Genomic DNA, 18,085 nt, shown 5'->3' on the forward strand with positions numbered 1-18,085 from the left:
AAACAATGAATGGGAGGGTTTGATCAAATCAGTCCAAGAAATCCTTCTCCTATGTTGCTATTTCCTCTCTACACTCTGATGCTCACCTCAGACCTGCCTCGCAGGGAGCTTCCCTGCTTTCACATCCCTTCCTCTCCATGTGTTCCAGTCCCAAGTCCGACCTGTCCTGTGGTATTACAGGATTTTCTTTGATTTTTCTCTTCCTATTTTGAGCGTTGCATTGCAATCCAATCAGTTGTTTTCCCTTGTAACTTTCCCTTGTTTTTTCTCCTAGGATCTGTCTCCAAAGCCCTCATCGGTGTTCTTCAGGACTGACAATTTTCCTGATCATAAAACAAAGGCTCTCCACCTCAGGCTGTCAGTTGGCTCTTTGGTGCGCATTCTCCTTCTTTGGACTGGCTGTGGTCTGAAAGTGACGTCAGCCTGCTGACTGGCCGCTGAGCTTTGGAGCTAAGGCTGCCTTATGCGTCAGGTAATCCAATTGAGTTCTTACATGCCCACGGCCCCACAGATTCCCATTCAGCCAGCTTCTAAAAGCTGACTGCTTCAACTGGAGGGTGAACTGTCCAAAAAAAAAAAAAAAAAAGAGGGAAGCATAAACAACACGCAGCAGCCATGTTGTTGCCCTCAGCTCCAACCTAGGAGGTGCTAGGCTGGGCGTGCAACTGAGAGAAGGGAATGTATTGTTCACTTGCTTAGCCACTTGCCAGACTACTGAGTGCTTAGTTACGAAACATAAACAGAGCAGCAAAAAGAAAGAAAGAAATCAAAAAACAAACCAACCCTGCACTTCACTGGGAACTTTGTGGCTATGAAGATTTAGGCTACAGGTTTCAGGGAAAGATATCCAAGATTCTGGACTATTTTGGATGCAGCATCTGTCACAGGTAGTTTCTTGTATGTTTCTCTTCATATCATTATTGATTAAATAAGAAATAGGAGGCTTTCTTGCTTAGGACACAATATTTAATAGCTACCCTGGCTTTTAGAATAAATATAATTTCTTTTCTCACAGACCATTAGCTGCTTAGATTGTAACAGGATGGTTGCTTGTATTAAACACAGTCATTTAGGATGGCCAGATTTTGCTCAGCTCCCACTGACTTCAACAGAAGTTGGAAACATCCATCCCAGGGCTGAATCTGGATATAAATCTTTAAAGTGAAGGAAAAGAAATTGCTGAATGTTGTTTGTTCTTTTGGCACAGATAATGCTGAATAATTTTGCATTTATATGACATAACTCCAAAAGCTCTATAATACCATTTTAAATTATATTTTCTGGTCTCAGTACCCACAATATAATAATAATAATAATGACTGTAGCTCATCTGTCAAACTCAATGAGAGACTCTATTATTACAGTTCATGGACTTGTAATGCACAATATTTTTTTTAACCATTATACTACAGACCCAAGAAAGGGAGGATGTGTTTTCTAGTGGTTAGAGCAGAAAAGGCACCAGAACTCCCAATTTCTGTTTCTATCTCTGCTACTGTCTCAGTACTTGGCCATGGCCAAGTCACTTAACTACTCTGTGCCTCAGTTTCTCCATCTGTTAAATAAGGCTAATCCTTATTTTCAAGGATGTTGTGAGGCATACCTAATAAGTGTAAAACATTTTGAAATTTTTAGATGAAAGATCCCCAACGGAGTGCAACTAATAATTATGCTTAGCCCTTAACTCTTATATCCAAAGATATCAAAGTACATTACCAAAGACAATAAATCTCATGGTCCCCATTGTCAGATGGAGATACTAATGCATAGAGACTTTCCCAAGTTTACAGAGCTGATGGCAAAGCCAGGAATATAATCTTTGTCTCCTGACTCTTAGTCCAGTATGCTATCCAGGGGATGACACCACCTCATTGCAAAGAATTATTATGATAAAGGCGTTGGTAAAAGACAGCAGCCTAGAGAGAAGAGAGGTGGATCCTCTGATGCATAAAAATCCACAAGTGGAAAATAGAAATAATACTGTACTATGTGAGTTCTACTGCCCTTTCACAGCTGGCCTTGTAGGGATGGGGAGCAAATCTCTGAAGGGTTAATCTTGGCATGCATTAGAATATGGATTTAACTGTAGGCCAACAGCTACATAGGTTGCTTCAAAGGTTCTCCTTATACATCTGCTCTTTATGAGAGATGTTTGGGGGAAATAAAACAATGACAGGAGCCAGTCCTTAATATACATATTCTGAGAGGACTTTGGAATTAATGTTATTTCTCCTTTACTTAGGTATTGGGCCAAAAGGGAGGTGGGAAGAAACTATTTTTAAAGGCACAGATGTTTTCTATTTTCCCCTCTCATGATGGCACTAAAGGGCATTGTTCTGGGGATAAATTCAACCTCTTCAAAGTATTTTACCTTCAACTACTGATATGTACCATCTTTCTTAGCTCTGTCTCAAGATGGTTTCTGTTTGAGAATTAATTTGGAGTTATTTAATTATTAAAAATGTCATACACGAACAAGAAACCCAACAAGAATGATAGTTCTGATGTTTTGAAGATATGTAGTATCAATTTTAAAATGCTGATCTTTTAGGACCATATTCACCTGTGTGTTCTGGCAGCTTTATGGCATTCTAGAGCTGCACAAAGCTGCCGGAACATACTGGACAACTGAACTGGGTTTAGAGCTGACTTGCACTGTGACAGTGGAGCGTGGCAGCTGGAGTGTTTGACTCAGGTTCTCCATCCTTCTCATCCTCACATTTACAGGGAGCTACATTTCTTAGAGGAACAATTTTGTGTTACTTTTAACTCAAAAACTACTTAATAGATTTGTAATTTCTCAGTACATTCATTCTACTCTCAAAGAGCGTGTGCTTTAACTTGAGGGGGGATATGATATTTTTAAATATATAAAAAGGAGATGGAATGTCTGCTTCAGGTACAAAAATTAACTCAACTGTGAAGCCAGGACTGTCACCTCCATAATATAAGACTTAGGGTATGGCTACACTTACAGTTTTGCAGCGCTGGTAGTTACAGCTGTGTTCGTACAGCTGTGTAGGGCCAGCGCTGCAGTGTGGCCACACTGACAGCTACCAGCGCTGTAGTGTGGCCACATTTGCAGCACTTGCAGCGCTGTTGGGAGTGGTGCATTGTGGGCAGCTATCCCAGCATTCAAGTGGCTGCAACGTGCTTTTCAAAAGAGGGGGGTGGGGTGGAATGTGACAGGGAGTGTGGAGGAGACAGACAGAATGGATTTTTGGAGTTGACACTGTTCTCAGCTCCCTGCCTTGCAAGTTCTAAGGACTGTGCCTACCTTCAATCATTTTAAAAGTTCTAACTCCCTTCCCCCACTCCTCTCTCATTCACTAAATGCAAATTATGTACTGCTAAATACCCGTCAGACCCGATCAGCAACTGCTGAACACGGACTTCCCCCTCCCCCCCGCCGTGTGAGAGTGCTGTTTCTCTCTTCAAGCAAACAGCTGTGAACATTCCAAAGTAATTCCCCTGCCTGCCTCAGCTTGCTCAGCAAACAGGAGTTATGTTTGTTTTTTAAATAAGCAGTTTGGCTGAACTCCGAGCTCTCCCTTTCTTCCGGTTTGTTGTGGACAGGAATTCTGGGATACCTCCTTATACCCCGGAGGTCAATAAAAGCGCTGGTGGGCGTCCACACTTGCTGACCAGCGCTGGAATCCCTACACCTGAGGCTCGACTGGGTGTACAGCCAGCGCTGCAACCAGGGAGTTGCAGCGCTGGCCGTGCTTTGCGAGTGTGGCCACATCCTAAGTTGCAGCACTGTAACCCCCTCACCAGCGCTGCAACTCTCTAGCGTAGCCAAGCCCTTAGAAGTGATCTAAGCTGTTGACCTGGCCATCTCTAGTGGAACCACTGTAACACAAAAAGTAACTCACCCAATCATTACTTCTTCTCTAGAGCTAATTTGCATGTTACAATTCTATAGGTTGTAATGAGACAGTAATGTGAGACTTTTCTTCTTTTGTATGGAAATAGCAACACTGACAAGTTAATAGAAAGGTGTGAAATACATTCAAGGGCTTCAGCAGATGCAGAGTGTATCTTTGTGATACTTCCTAAGAATGAAAAGATGGGGCACTTGTTCACTGTGTCCAATGGGTGATGGTCATCCAGTGTCTTCACCAGAGCAAAAAACCAGCCAGTTAGATAGTGGGACTGAACTTGAGAGTGAGACTGAACTCATGTGTTGAGAGGTCTCATTGGTAGATGAGTTGAGCCCTGTCATGGTATAATTCCCCACTCTGAACCTTAGTGTCCAAAAAATGAGGTACCAGCATGAATTCCTCTAAGCTCAGTTTCCAGCTTAGTAATTGTAGCGCTGCCACCAACCAGGAATTCCAGTGCCTGGTACACTCTGGTCCCCCCAAAAGCTTGCCCGGGGACCCCCCCAAGACCCAGACCCTCTGGATCTTAACACAAGGAAAGTAAACCCTTTCCCTCACCGTTGCCTCTCCCAGGCTTCCCCTCCCTGGGTTACCCTGGAAGATCACTGTGATTCAAACTCCTTGAAGCTTAAAACAGAGGAAAATCCACCTTTCCCCCTCCTTCTCTCTCCCCCTCCCAGACTCTCCCTGAGAGAGAAAGTAATCCTAACACAGAGAGAAAATTAACCTCTCTCTCCCCCTTCCCTCCTTTCTCCCCACCAATTCCCTGGTGGATTTAGACCCAGTCCCCTGGGGTCTCACCAGAAAAAAAAAACCAATCAGGTTGTTAAACAAGAAAAGCTTTTAATTAAAGAAAGAAAAAACAGTAAAAATTATCTTTGTAAATTTAAGATGGAATATGTTACAGGGTCTTTCAGCTATAGACACTGGGAATACCCTCCCAGCCTAAGTATACAAGTACAAAGTAAAATCCTTTCAGCAAAATACAAATTTGAACTCCTTCCAGCCAAGTACACATTTGCAAATAAAGAAAAACAAACATAAGCCTAACTCACCTGATCTACCTAGTTCTGGACATATAAGAGACATTATCAGAGAGTTTGGAGAGAAACCTGGTTTCATGTCTGGTCCCTCTGAGAACCCAGAGAGAACAACCACCAAAATCTAACAGCACACACAAAAACTTCCCTCCCTCAAGATTTGAAAGTATCCTGTCCCCTGATTGGTCCTCTGGTCAGGTGACAGCCAGGCTCACTGATCTTGTTAACCCTTTACAGGCAAAAGAAATATGAAGTACTTCTGTTCTATTAACTCTTGCTTATCTGTTTATGACACGCCTCCCCAAATCGCTGACAGTGTGGAACCACACTGGCAGTGATTTCTCCCTATTAATCTGTTTATTCTAGAGGTTTAAACACATGCACCCTTACATATGCTACTAATTATGTATAACTACAAGATTTTTCACATTGTAAGGACAATTTTTAACCAGTTGATTTTGGGAAACTTTCACGGGAGAGTGCATCAACTCCTTGATTTGTTGCCACTGCAGACGTTGCAGGGTTGTGTAGAGGTTCACCTCTTCCACGCCACCGTTACTTTTCCCTTCATAGTAGACATCATCAGGCCACTCAGCGTCATCTCCTCCCTGGGCTGTAAACTGATAAGCCTGTAAGTCTCTGGAATAAAAGGGCTTAAGATAATTAATGTGGTACTCTCTGGGCTTTAGGGAGGAATTGGGAAATGCTATGAGGTAGTTAACAGCTCCCAGGCACTCTTGGACCGTGAATGGCCCTTCCCATGATGCTTCCATCTTATGGGCCTGTTGCGCCTTCAAGACCATAACCTGGTCTCCTACCTTGAAGGAACGCTCTCTGGCATGTCTATCATACCAGGCCTTTTGCTCTTTTTGAGCGTCCCTTAGGTTTTCTTTAGCGAGGGCTAAAGAGTGTCGGAGGGTGTTTTGTAGGTTGTTTACAAAGTCCAGAATGTTAGTTCCTGGAGAAGGTGTAAACCCCTCCCATTGCTGCTTCACCAACTGTAATGGCCCTTTAACCTTGTGGCCATACACAAGCTCAAATGGTGAGAACCGTAAACTAGGATGTGCTACAGCCCTGTAAGCAAAGAGCAACTGCTTCAACACTAGGTCCCAGTCATTGGAGTGTTCATTCACAAATATACGTAGCATGGCCCCCAAAGTTCCCTTAAACCTTTCCACCAGGCCATTGGTTTGATGGTGGTATGGGGTGGCAACCAAGTGATTCACCCTCTGAGTCTCCCACAGTTCTTTCATGGTCCCGGCCAGGAAATTAGTCCCTGAATCCGTAAGGATGTTGGAGGGCCAACCTACCCTGACAAAAATGTCTGATAGGGCCTGGCACACAGTTTTAGCCCTGGTGTTGCCTAGAGCTACTGCTTCCGACCATCGTGTAGCAAAGTCCACAAAAGTCAGTATGTACTGCTTTCCTCTGGGTGTCCTTTTTGGGAAAGGACCCAGAATATCCACAGCTACTCACTGAAATTGGACCTCTATTATGGGGAGTGGCTGGAGAGGGGCCTTGACCTGGTCTTGGGGCTTTCCCACTCTTTGGCATACCTCACAAGACCGGACATACTTGGCAACATCCTTGCCCATCCCCTCCCAGTGGAAGGACTTCCCCAACTGGTCTTTGGTTCTGTTCACCCTAGCATGGCCACTGGGATGATCATGGGCTAAGCTTAAGAGCTTCTCCCGGTACTTAGTTGGAACCACCAACTGTTTTTGTGGATGCCAGTCTTCCCGGTGTCCACCAGAAAGATTCTCCTTATATAAAAGCCCTTGTTCTATAACAAACCGGGATCGGTTAGAAGAGCTGAAAGGCGGTGGGGTGCTCTGTGCCATCACCCAAGCTTTCTGAAGGCTGTCATCTGCTTCCTGCTCAGTCTGGAACTGTTTCCTGGAGGCTGGAGACACCAGTTCTTCCTTAGACTGTGGACATGGGCTTGGTCCCTCGGGAAGCGATGTAGGTGATGAGGTTGTTTTTGTGGCTGGTGAACCGCTCTCCGCTGGTGCACCAGGTGGTATTTCACCACCCTCCTAGTGAAACAGTATTTCCTAATAACCAACCTAGACCTCCCCCACTGCAAATTGAGACTATTGCTTCTTGTTCTGTTATCTGCCACCACTGAGAACAGCCCAGCTCCAACCTCTTTGGAATCCTCCTTCAGGTAGCTGAAGGCTGCTATCAAATCCCCTCTCACTCTTCTCTTCTGCAGACTAACCAACCCCAAGGCATGTGCCCCAGCCCCCTAATCATTTCATTATCCTCCACTGGACTCTCTCCAATTTGTCCAGATCCCTTCTGTAGTGGGGGGGAATCAAAACTGGATGCAATACTCCAGGTGTGGCCTCATGAGTGCCAAATAGAGGGGAATAATCACTTCCCTCAATCTGCTGGCAGTGCTCCTACTAATACAGCTCAATATGCCATTGGCCTTCTTGGCAAGAAGGCCACACTGCTGACTCATATCCAGCTTCTCATCCACTGTAATCCCCATGTCCTTTTTTGCAGAACTGCTGCTTAGCTAGTTGGTTCCCAGCCTGTAGCAGTACATGGAATTCTTCATTCCTAAGTGCAGGACTCTGCACTTGTCCTGTTGAACCTCAGATTTCTTCTGGCTCAATCCTCCAATTTGTCTAGGTCACTTTGGACCCTATCCCTACCCTTCAGCCTATCTACCTCTCCCCCGAGTTTAGTGTCATCTGTGAACTTGCAATTCATCCCATCATCCATATCATTAATAAAGATATGGAACAAAACTGGCCCCAGGACAGACCCCCGAGGCCCTCCGCTCAATACTGGCTGCCAACTAGACATCGAGCCATTGATCACTACCCATGGAGTCCAAAAATCTAGACAGCTTTCTATCTACCTTATAGTCCATTCATCCAGTCCATACTACTTTAACTTGCTGGCAAGAATATTGTATCAAAAGCTTTGCTAAAGTCAAGATATATCCACTACTTTCCCCATATCCACAGAGCCTGTTATCTCATCATAGAAGGCAATCAGGTTGGTCAGGCATGACTTGCCCTTGGTGACTCCATGTTGACTGTTCCTGATCACCTTCCTCTCCTCCAAGTGCTTCAAAATGGATTCCTTGAGGACCTGCTTCATGATTTTGCTGGGAACTGAAGTTAGGCTGACTGGTCTGTAGTTACCTGGGTTCTCTTTCTTCCCTTTTTAAAATATGGGCACTATATTTGCCTTTTCCCAATTGTCTAGGACCTCCCCCAATCATCACAAATTTTCAAAAATATCAGCCAACTCCCTCACCACCCTTGGTGGAATTAGATCTGGATCCATGTGTGATGGTGCCACCCATAAGGCTTTATGGAAATATGTTCTCTATATATACACACATTCATAAGCATAACTAGAATGTGAACCACTTATATCACTACCAGTATCTCAAACCAATCACTGTGCACAGATCCTGCTCGACTACACCATTGTGATGGGTTGGATCACAGAACCCCCCTTGGGAGCTGCCAACTGACATGCCAAGACTGCTTCTGCCCCAGCTTTCCAGCCCTGTCAGCTTAGGACTTCAGTGCCCTGCCTGGTTTCAGCCAGACTTGCTAGCCTGCTGCAGACCCAGATCCATGTCTGAATCACCTCCCCTAACAGCTGTAGGCTTGACTGAAAGCAGCTTACAGAAGTGTTCTTGTCTTTAACACTCAGATGCTCAACTCTCAATGGGGTCGAAACCCAAATAAATCTGTTTTACCCTGTATAAAGCTATACAGGGTTAACTCATGAATTGTTTGCCCTCTATAACACTGGTAGAGAGATATGCACAGCTGTTTGCCCCACCCCCAGACATTAATACATACTCTGGGTTAATTAATAAGTAAAACATGATTTTTATTAAATACAGAAAGTAGGATTTAAGTGGTTCTAAGTAGTAACAGACAGAACAAAGTGAATAATTAAGTAAAATAAAACAAATCTATGTCTAATACAATAAGAGACTGACTACAGATAAGATCCTCACCAGTTCCAGAATGGTTCCTTTTACAGACTAATCTCATTTCAGTCTGGGTTCAGCAATCACCCACCCCCCTTGCAGTCACTGTCCTTTGTTCCAATTTTTTTCAGATATCTTTGGGGGTGGAGAGGCCCTCTCTTTAGCCAGCTGAAGACAAAATGGAGAGTCTCTCCTGAGCTTAAATAGACTCTCTCTTGTGGGTGAAGAACCCCTCCTTTCTCCAATGCAAAGTCCAGCTACAAAATGGAGTACTGGAGTCACCTGGGCAAGTCACATGTCCATGCATGACTGAGTTCCTTACCAGCCAAGCCACATTCCTAGGAAAGTCCAGATGTGGATTAGTGTCTCCAAGTTCATTGTTGGCGTAAGTGTTTCTTGATGGGACACTTACTGAGAATAGTCTTTTCTCAGGAAGCTGACCAACTGCTTCACTACAGCCTACTTAGAATCAAACAAGTATGCTGCTGTAACTGTGTGGACTCACCTCCACAGCACCTCCTGCTGGTTTCTTCAGGGAATTAGCTCAATTTCAGCTACAGGGCACCCTCTGCAGGCTAGTGATCCACCTGTCCTCAGCTGGCCCCAGGCCCCTCCCAGGACCTCAGTGCCCCTTTAACTGGGTCTCCCCCCTCCCAGGGGAACCCCACCCCACTATCCCCACTTTGCCTCAGTATTGGGTACTGCCCAGTCATTGTCTAGCCACCACACTCTGGGCAGACTGCAGTATCAGCCACTCATCATAGGCAAAGGGGTTTTGGCCTGGCTGCCTTTACCCACCCTCCGGCTGCCCCTCTGCAAGCTCAGTACCTTGCAGGCCTAGAATTAGGCCCTGCAGCCTGGCAAGTTGCTGGCCTAGGGCTTCCCAGCTCCTAAAGCTTTTCCCCCAGCCCTGCCTTCCTTTAGGTCCCCTGGGTGAGTTCCCAAGCAGCCAGACCTGTCTGTCTCTCTCTCTCTCTCCAGTCAGAGAGAGACTCCTTCTACCCCTGGCTCCCCTGGCCTTCTTATACAGCCTTGTGCCTCAGTTTGGGGCGTGGCCCCCAGCTGCAGCCACTCCTGCCATCAGCCCAGGCTTCTGGCTCCAGCTACGGCCCCTTGCCAGGGCTGTTTTAACCCCTTCTCTCCCGGAGCAGGAGTCCACCCTGCTACAGCAGCCAATATTCATAACTTCGAATACAAAATGATACATGAATACAAATAGGATTAATAGATTCAGTAGATCATGACCTTTACAGAGATATTTTACCTGGTATATGTAGCATAAAACACATTCTAGTTATGTTATATATATACACATTCATAAGCGTATTTCCATAAAGCCTTATGGGTGGCACCGTCACACCATGGACTTGTGCATGTCCAGCTTTTCTAAATAGTCCTTAACCTGTTATTTCACCAATGAGGGCTGCTCACCTCCTCCCCATACTGTGTTGCCCAGTCTGGGAGCTGATCTTGTCTGTCAAGACCGAGGCAAAAAAAGCATTGAGTACTTCAGCTTTTTCCACATCATCTGTCACTAGGTTGCCTCCCCCATTCAGTAAGGTCCCACACTTTCTCTGACCTTCTTCTTCTTGCTAACATACCTGTAGATGCCCATCTTGTTACCCTTCACATCCCTTGCTAGCTGCAACTCCAGTCGTGCATTGGCCTTCCTGATTACACCTCTGCATGCTAGAGCAATAGTTTTATACTCCTCCCCAGTCATCTGTTCAAATTTCCACTTCTTGTAAGCTTCCTTTTTGAGTTTAAGCTCACTGAAGATTTCATTGTTAAGCCAACCTGGTTGCCTGCCATATTTGCTATTCTTTCTGCACATCAGGATGGTTTGTTCCTGCACCCTCAATAAGACGTCTTTAAAATACAGCCAGTTCTCCTGGACTCCTTTCCCCCTCATATTAGCCTCCCAGGGGATCCTGCCCATTAGTTCCCTAAGGAAGTCTAAGACTGGTTTTCTGAAGTCCAGGGTCCGTATTTTGCTACTCTCCTTTCTTCCTTTTGTCAGGATCCTGAACTCAACCATCTCATGGTCACTGCTGCCTAGGTTGCTACCCACTTCTACTTCCCCTATCAATTATTCCCTGTTTGTAAGCAGCCGGTAAAGAGGACCATGGTCCCTAGTTGGTTCCTCCAGCACTTGTACCAGGAAGTTGTCCCCAACACTCTCCAAAAACTTACTGGATTGTCTGTTCAATGCTGTATTGTTCTCCCAGCAGATGACAGGTTAATTGAAGTCCCCCATTAGAATCAGGGCCTGTGATCTGGAAACTTCAGTTAGTTGTCCAAAGAAAGCCTTGTCTACCTCATCCTTCTGATCCAGTGGTCTATAGCACATGCCCACCACAACATCACCCTTGTTGCTCTCTCCTCTAAACTTAACCCAAAGACTCTCGACAGGCTTTTCTCCAGTTTCATACTGGAGTTCTGAGGTGTTTCACCTTGCGTTTCACTGTGATGCTTGGAGTACCTTTCCCAGACCTGGAGAAGAGCTCTGTGTGGCTCGAAAACTTGTCTTTCTCACCAACAGAAGTTGGTCCAATAAAAGATATTCTCTCATCCTCCTTGCCTCTCTGATATCCTGGGTCCAACACAGCTACAACCACATTGCATATTAAAAAACCCTGTTAGTTAAACTGGTGGAACTTGTGTGTTTAGACAAGGCAGCAATCTCACTTGTTGACATTACTGGAGGTCCTATCTCAGATCTTTCACAGTTGTAGGGGATGGAGTGATGAAGCAGGGCTGGAGACTGGAGGCCTGGTCAGAGGAAAGGCAAGGCACTCTCCAGGAATAGCTCCTTGGCAGTGAGAGTTGGGAGATGGCTTGGAGAAGGCAGAGTCCCCTGTCGGTTCACAGAGGGCTGGATTGTAACCTGGGATGGATTCTTTAATTCCCCCCTCCCCCCCACCACTATTTATGCACAAAGCATTTGTCTCACTGTTCATCTCCACCTGGTTATTGGTCTCGTTCAGGCTGCTCAAATAACTTAATGGGCCAAATTCATCCCTGGCACAAGCCCTTTGAAGCTACAGCAGGGAAACATTTGAGCCAGTGAGTCCCACTCTTCCCCCAGAACCTTGCCAAGGACTGACTGAGTCCTGTGGTCTCTCTTTCAGCTGCCTTTTACTATATTATCAAGGACATGGCTTAAACAGTGCCTTTATTATATAGAAACTGCTTTCACAGCTGAACCAAATCTCTAGTGAAGTCCTCCTGATAGGCTTTTATGAAAAATGCCTCTCACTTAGCTAGGATTCTAAATATCCCCATTCTCTTGGGTTTTTAAATCCACCTAGCTGTGTCTGCCAAAGGAAAGCCTGTTTCACTAACATAGGAATCATAATTTGCAATTCTTTCCTCTGTTACACGGTGAATAAAACAGCAAAAATAAAGGAGAAGGCTGACAAAAGTGAGCTTGTTCCCTTACATGCTACTGAATCACATTGTCAAATCTAATAAAGCCAAATTGCACGTAAAGTGATCCTGGCGTATGAAGTGAGCAGTAGCTGATTGATATGAAGTGTCATATTCAGCTACAAACCTGTAGTTCATTATCCTGCATAATCAAGTCTATTACCTTCATTGACCCCAAATCTCATGAATGTTCACAGGGAGATAGATGTGTGCATAGGAGGAGACCCCCAGTGGTCACAATGTGAAATATATCAAAATAAAAGGGAATATGATAAACATGTGGGTACTGGGGGAAGGACCTTTGGGGTCTGTTCACATTGCACTACTGAGAGCTACACACATATATGAGACAAAATTCTTCATTAATCTCAAGGGGATTATGCAATGGGTGAATCTATGCTATGGTGGTTTGGATGGGGAGGGTCCTTCACGCTGATTTTTCCAGACTGAGGTCTGTGTGTTTGGAGGTGAAGGAGCTGCCCCCCGCTTCCACTGAAGTCAATGGAAGATTTGTCTCTGACTTCAGTTGCAGCAGGATTAGGTCCGTTGTTACTTTTCACAGAGCAGGGATATTAACATCAGCGTCCTGGCCAAATTCCCATGTGGGTGATTATGTTCTGCTGACCTCCATTCCCCCTGGAGGCTTAATTTCACTCTTCTTCACTTCCTATTATATGGAGTCACTGTGAGCTATTAGAACCTCAGCCTGCACAGTTGTTAACTTTGTCTGCTTTTCCTCCTAACCTAACCATTCTGTCTTATCACCTGTGTTATGTCCAACTAAAGACTGAACCCCCCTGGGGCATGGATCGTGTCTTTCATTGATTGGAAGGACCAGGCACACGTGTGGCACTACAATGAGAATAGCTCCTTTTTACTCCTCTGATTTATGTAAAAGTCCCAGGTTGGCTGGAAAAAGACAAAATGCGTACACTCCTGAAAATGAGGGCAGTTTTGTGTTTGTTTCCAGCATGGTACAGAAATATCACTTCCTGCTGAGCCTGAAAGTCAAAAATCAAAAGTGCACTCCATAAATAAACAGCGCTTTAGTTATGTGTTTAAAAATCAATTGCTAATTTGCTTTTAAAATAACACTGCTTAAGCATTGACTATGCAGTAAAAAGGAGCATTAAAGCAACAATTTATTACCCTTTAAAGTGATTCTGATGTCCCTGCCCACACAACCTAATTACTTTCCTTAGATAACTGTGCACCTCAGTGCTAGCAGAATTTATTTAACTTATGCTTAATATCAATCCGGGACACGTGCCTGATTCCCCAGAGAAACGTGTCCTCTGAAGGTTAAGTAGAACTGGTGTCACTCCACTTGCTTCAGTGGCCGGGTGCCACCAGGGGTTGCCTTGACCCTCCGCATTAGTTTATTAAGCCATTTAAGCTAGTTAGAAGCATCTATGCTGAACTAACTTGGCAGAAGTGTTTCCATCTAAAATAGATACAGCAGCTTTCTTCAGGAGGAAACTGCATGGTGGATTAACCCTATGGTGAGGAGAACATCTTAACTCTAGCACTGGGGATTTGAACTGGCTGCCGAGTCCCAGTACCACAGAGTTAAATGAAATACTGCCCCAGCAATTTATTACTAGGAGAGAATGGAGATGGCTTAGATTAAGAAGATTTTGTCTGGCTTTTCTAATTAAGGTTAGGCCTTAAGAAGCTTTACTGTCCCTTGAAGCCACGTAGACTAAAATTAATATTTTGGGTCCCATCTGAAATGTCAACAAGTTGGTTGAGAAAACCACGGGGAGGGCACTGAGGGCTCAGTTTACTACCAATACAGTGGCTTCCGGTTTGGAAGATAATGAGTCTGGGACACAGAGCCCCTTGGAACAGAGTGAAAATAATGCAGAACACCAAAGCATATACAGAGCAACCTGGTGAAGACTGCATTATAAAGAAAAAGCTGGCTGAGGAACAGGCTGTTGGACTTACCAAACTCTTCTCTGTGCAGAAAGCAAGCAGCTGTGGCAATTAGGCTATACACAGGAGTGTCCCAAAAGGCCAGCACTTTCAGGCTGTGGGGTGAACACAAAGATGCAGTACCATCCTTAGCTCCAATACCTCTACTCTGTGGATGGCAATGGCGGCTGGATACGGACTGTGGTGAATCTGTCCTCTCCACCCTTCCCCAGCATGCCACTCTCCTGCCACTACCCACCCGATACAAAGCCTTTATATGTGTATATATATATATATTTTATACACACACACACACACACACACACACACACACACACACACACACACACACACACACACACACACACACACAAATTAACCTGTGGAACTGAATGCCACAAGAGATTATTGAGAACAAGAGCTTGGCAGGATTCCAAAACAGGATGAGACATCTATCAGTTTGAATTCAATCTTGCTTCCACCAGTGTGAATCTGGAGTGATTCCACTGAAGTCAACAGCAGCATAACAATGGAGTAAGTGAGAGAAGAATTAGACTCTTCTGTGAATAAGGAAAACATCTGCAGTTTCGTTCAATGGGATAAAGCATGCTGAGGAATATAAGCCTTCATGCTTCAGGATACAAGTCAGCCTCTAACTGCCTGGGGTTAGGAAGAAACTGCCCCTGTGGTGATTGTCCACTGTGGAGTTTCTTGCACTTTCCTCTTAAGAATCTGATGTTGCCTACTGGCAAGATAGGACAGCATACTAGGTGCACCACCAGCCTTTGCCAGAATGGCAGTTCCTATATCCAACTCACATAGAACAATGTGCTGGGAGCCCCATGGAACCACACTCAGTGGCACACAGAAGGCATGTATAGTCTGCAAAACTTGCTCTCATAACTGTGCATGCAGAGTTAACACCTCATGCTTATGCATGCAAAGTGTGTGCTTCTGTGCAACTGTATACAGTCTGTGAAAACAAAGCTATGTTAACAGTTCCAGACTATCTGAATACCACTGCCATCAGCAGTGTTTTCCCACTTGGCCAAACAATGCCATATACCCATATCATGAGACACAAAGCTAATGTGTAATGAAATCATATCCTACTCCTATGTAGGAGCATAATACTCTGTCCTTTATGCTAAAACACCAGCTGGTAGTGTCATAACAAATTATCACACTTAATATATTGAACAGATATATACAATCTCAGTTATGCAAATAAGTTCTATCTATCACATTTTCAATTTCTTCATGTGGAAAATACAGACATTTACTGCATTCCCCAAAATTCATCTTTAAAAGGCACAGAAAAAGATTAGCAGAACATAGGGGCAGAGTTAAGGTTATTTGGGCATTGGTCTATAAGGACCAGATTCTGCTCCTCTTACTCACACTGGGTAGCATGAGTAGTCCAATTATTGTTTCTAAAGAGGGTGCTGCTCAACATGAGTATGAGTGGCAGAATCTGTCCTAAAGAAATGCTCTTTTCTTATAATGTTCATGTGTGCATGTGAATTGGATGTTAAGATTGGTGGCAGAAAGCAAAAGGGTCTAATTCTGCTCTCACTTAAAAATCAGAAGCAACTTTAGAGAAGTCAGTGGAGTTACACAAAGATAAAACTGGAATCAGTGAAACTGGAATCAGGCCCCAAAATTTCTCAATCCCATACACTTCAAAATAGATAGATGTGAAAAGTCACATTAAACATTTTAAGAGAAACCTTAATTCTTCCTTCCTTGTAATCTTGCTATGTAATACAATTGTCCAACAATCTTTTGGATATTTATGGTGTGCTATAAGCACAGCTTACATAAGGACAATGAATAAAACTAGTATTGGGAGTAATTTTAGCAGAAGATATATATACATATATACTGTATAGGGTGTATATGTGTAGCAGAAGATGTACTATAGAAAGATCTGTCTTAGTTACATACCAATATTAGATACAGAACAGTGTTCTCTGTGTAATGTCAAAATAATTCCAATGTTAGTATTCTGCAGTAGACCTTGAAATGTATTTCAACAAAGTACATGTATGCCATAGACTTCCATGTGTAGTTTGGTGCGAGGCAGTTATAATTACTGTGGATTTATTTGCACTTAATAGGCTGTAATTTTAGTTTTAAACCTTTTTTAACAGTCTATGTGTAATCTGTACATTGAAATGCTATGACTCTTGATAGTTAAATCTTAGGAGTTAGAGTTAAGATGGTGATTAGAATGTCTAATGTGAATTTTTGTACGTCTGCTTGTTTCTAAGAGATAGTCTGAGCTGGAAGGGTATTAAAAACTTCAGAGTATATTCAAAGGTGAATCTCACTGTAAATGATTATAAAGGACTCTAAACTGAGGTAATTCATACCCTCTTTTGACACCATAAAATGTAAGTTAGACTCATTTAGACTAACATCTGCTTATCAATGTAATTTACCTTCTCTTACACATCAGCTCTGAATTTGGCCCATTGAGAACAAGCGAATGTACACAAGTGTAACTTACATATTTTGGGGCCAAAGAAGAAGTGTATAGCTGGTATACAAAGAAAAGTAATTCCCGGAAAGATATGAGGAGTGCATTATTGAACATTCCCTATTTGTTAATCTGCCTCTGGATGGAAGATAGGCTGTGTGACGCTTAGAACTGTGGAGTGAACTTCTTGTGAGGTGTATTACTGAATGAAGCCAGGCTTCACAGGGGAGATAATTCACTGTGATCATCTAGGGGTTGTTACAGCCTTGTAAGGTGCATCTTGTATGTAAATGACTGTCTGGCCTGCACTGAATAGTGCCACAAAATGCTACATACGTGTATTGACAACTGTAGAAAAAAAATGCATGCATTTATATTGTTTAAGGAGTAGTACGTGCTCAGTATGTAATTAGAACCTGTGTGGTAATGATGCCTATGTACAGGGGGCAGAATTAAAGTTGCACAGGCAAGCTGGACTACTTCTTTGAGTGACTGTCCACAGGTATTCTATTCTTGGTGCACCCTATGTGTGTGAGATCAGATTCTTTGGAATAGCAGTGTCTGTTGGGGCTGGGCCTGCGCCTGCGCCCCAAATACCTGTAGCTTAAGGCATAAAGGGCAGGGTGACTGCAATCACCCTGCAGTTCTTTCCAGATTCCAGGTGATTTAGGACTTCGCAGCAGCAGGGAAGAAAGGCAGGTTGTGCAATCCATCTAGACCAGTGGTTCTCAAACTTTTTTTTTTTTTTGCGGACCACTTGAAAATTGCTGAGGGTCTTGGTGGACCACTTAATGATCTTTCCAAATGTTGTTAGTACCATTAGCTAACTATTGTATAGCGCTTTGGATAAAAGCACTATATGAAAAACCCCTTAATAATAATTAATGTGTTTTTGTTCCACAAATAAAAGCACACAACTCATATTTTACTATCAGTAGTCTTACCTTTCTAATGCGATGGATGTGCCCTCTCTCTCCTGCTGTGGCAGCTCCTGAGCTGGGTCTGGGAAAGAGGAGGGTCTCTCTCTTCTCCACTGTGGCAGCCCCCAAACTGGGTCTGGGAAGGATGGGGATATTTCCCCTGCCATAGCAGTCTGGGAAGGAGGGCATAACTGAGTCTGGGAAAGAGGGCTGTCTCTCCCCTGGCAGCCGCAGCCCTGGAGCTGGGGAAAGTTCCTTCTTTCTCTGGCCGCCACAGCTCTGCACGTCCCAAATTGCCTCCACCCCTTCTTCTCACCCCACTGCCCCCTTCCACCTGCCCCCTATTCTCCCCAAGATCACCACCTCACCTTACATGTGCGTCTTCTTCAGGGTCCAGGCACCTAATTAATGGAGCCACGCCTGCGCAGCTTCACTAATTAGGT

The 18,085-nt window shown here is 44.1% G+C and overlaps 1 protein-coding gene across 5 annotated transcripts in view; it reads left to right on the plus strand.

The window, feature by feature from the left end:
- The first annotated feature begins 400 nt into the window (after positions 1–400).
- Positions 401–18,085, plus strand: part of FRMPD2 (FERM and PDZ domain containing 2) — a 128,811-nt gene continuing 111,126 nt past the window's right edge. The window contains exon 1 of one of the 5 annotated variants that reach the window (XM_030570380.1): positions 401–472. Coding sequence is in view for 2 of the 5 variants with exons in the window: in XM_030570377.1 (XP_030426237.1) it covers positions 870–897 (28 nt within the window). In the remaining 3 variants the exon portion in view is untranslated. Of the gene's footprint in view, positions 473–711; positions 898–18,085 lie in introns of those variants that run through there. The other 4 variants (XR_004001343.1, XM_030570377.1, XM_030570378.1 and 1 more) reach the window with 4 other exon arrangements.

This window comes from Gopherus evgoodei, chromosome 7, assembly GCF_007399415.2.
Source record: "Gopherus evgoodei ecotype Sinaloan lineage chromosome 7, rGopEvg1_v1.p, whole genome shotgun sequence".
Classification (NCBI taxonomy): Eukaryota; Metazoa; Chordata; order Testudines; family Testudinidae; genus Gopherus; species Gopherus evgoodei.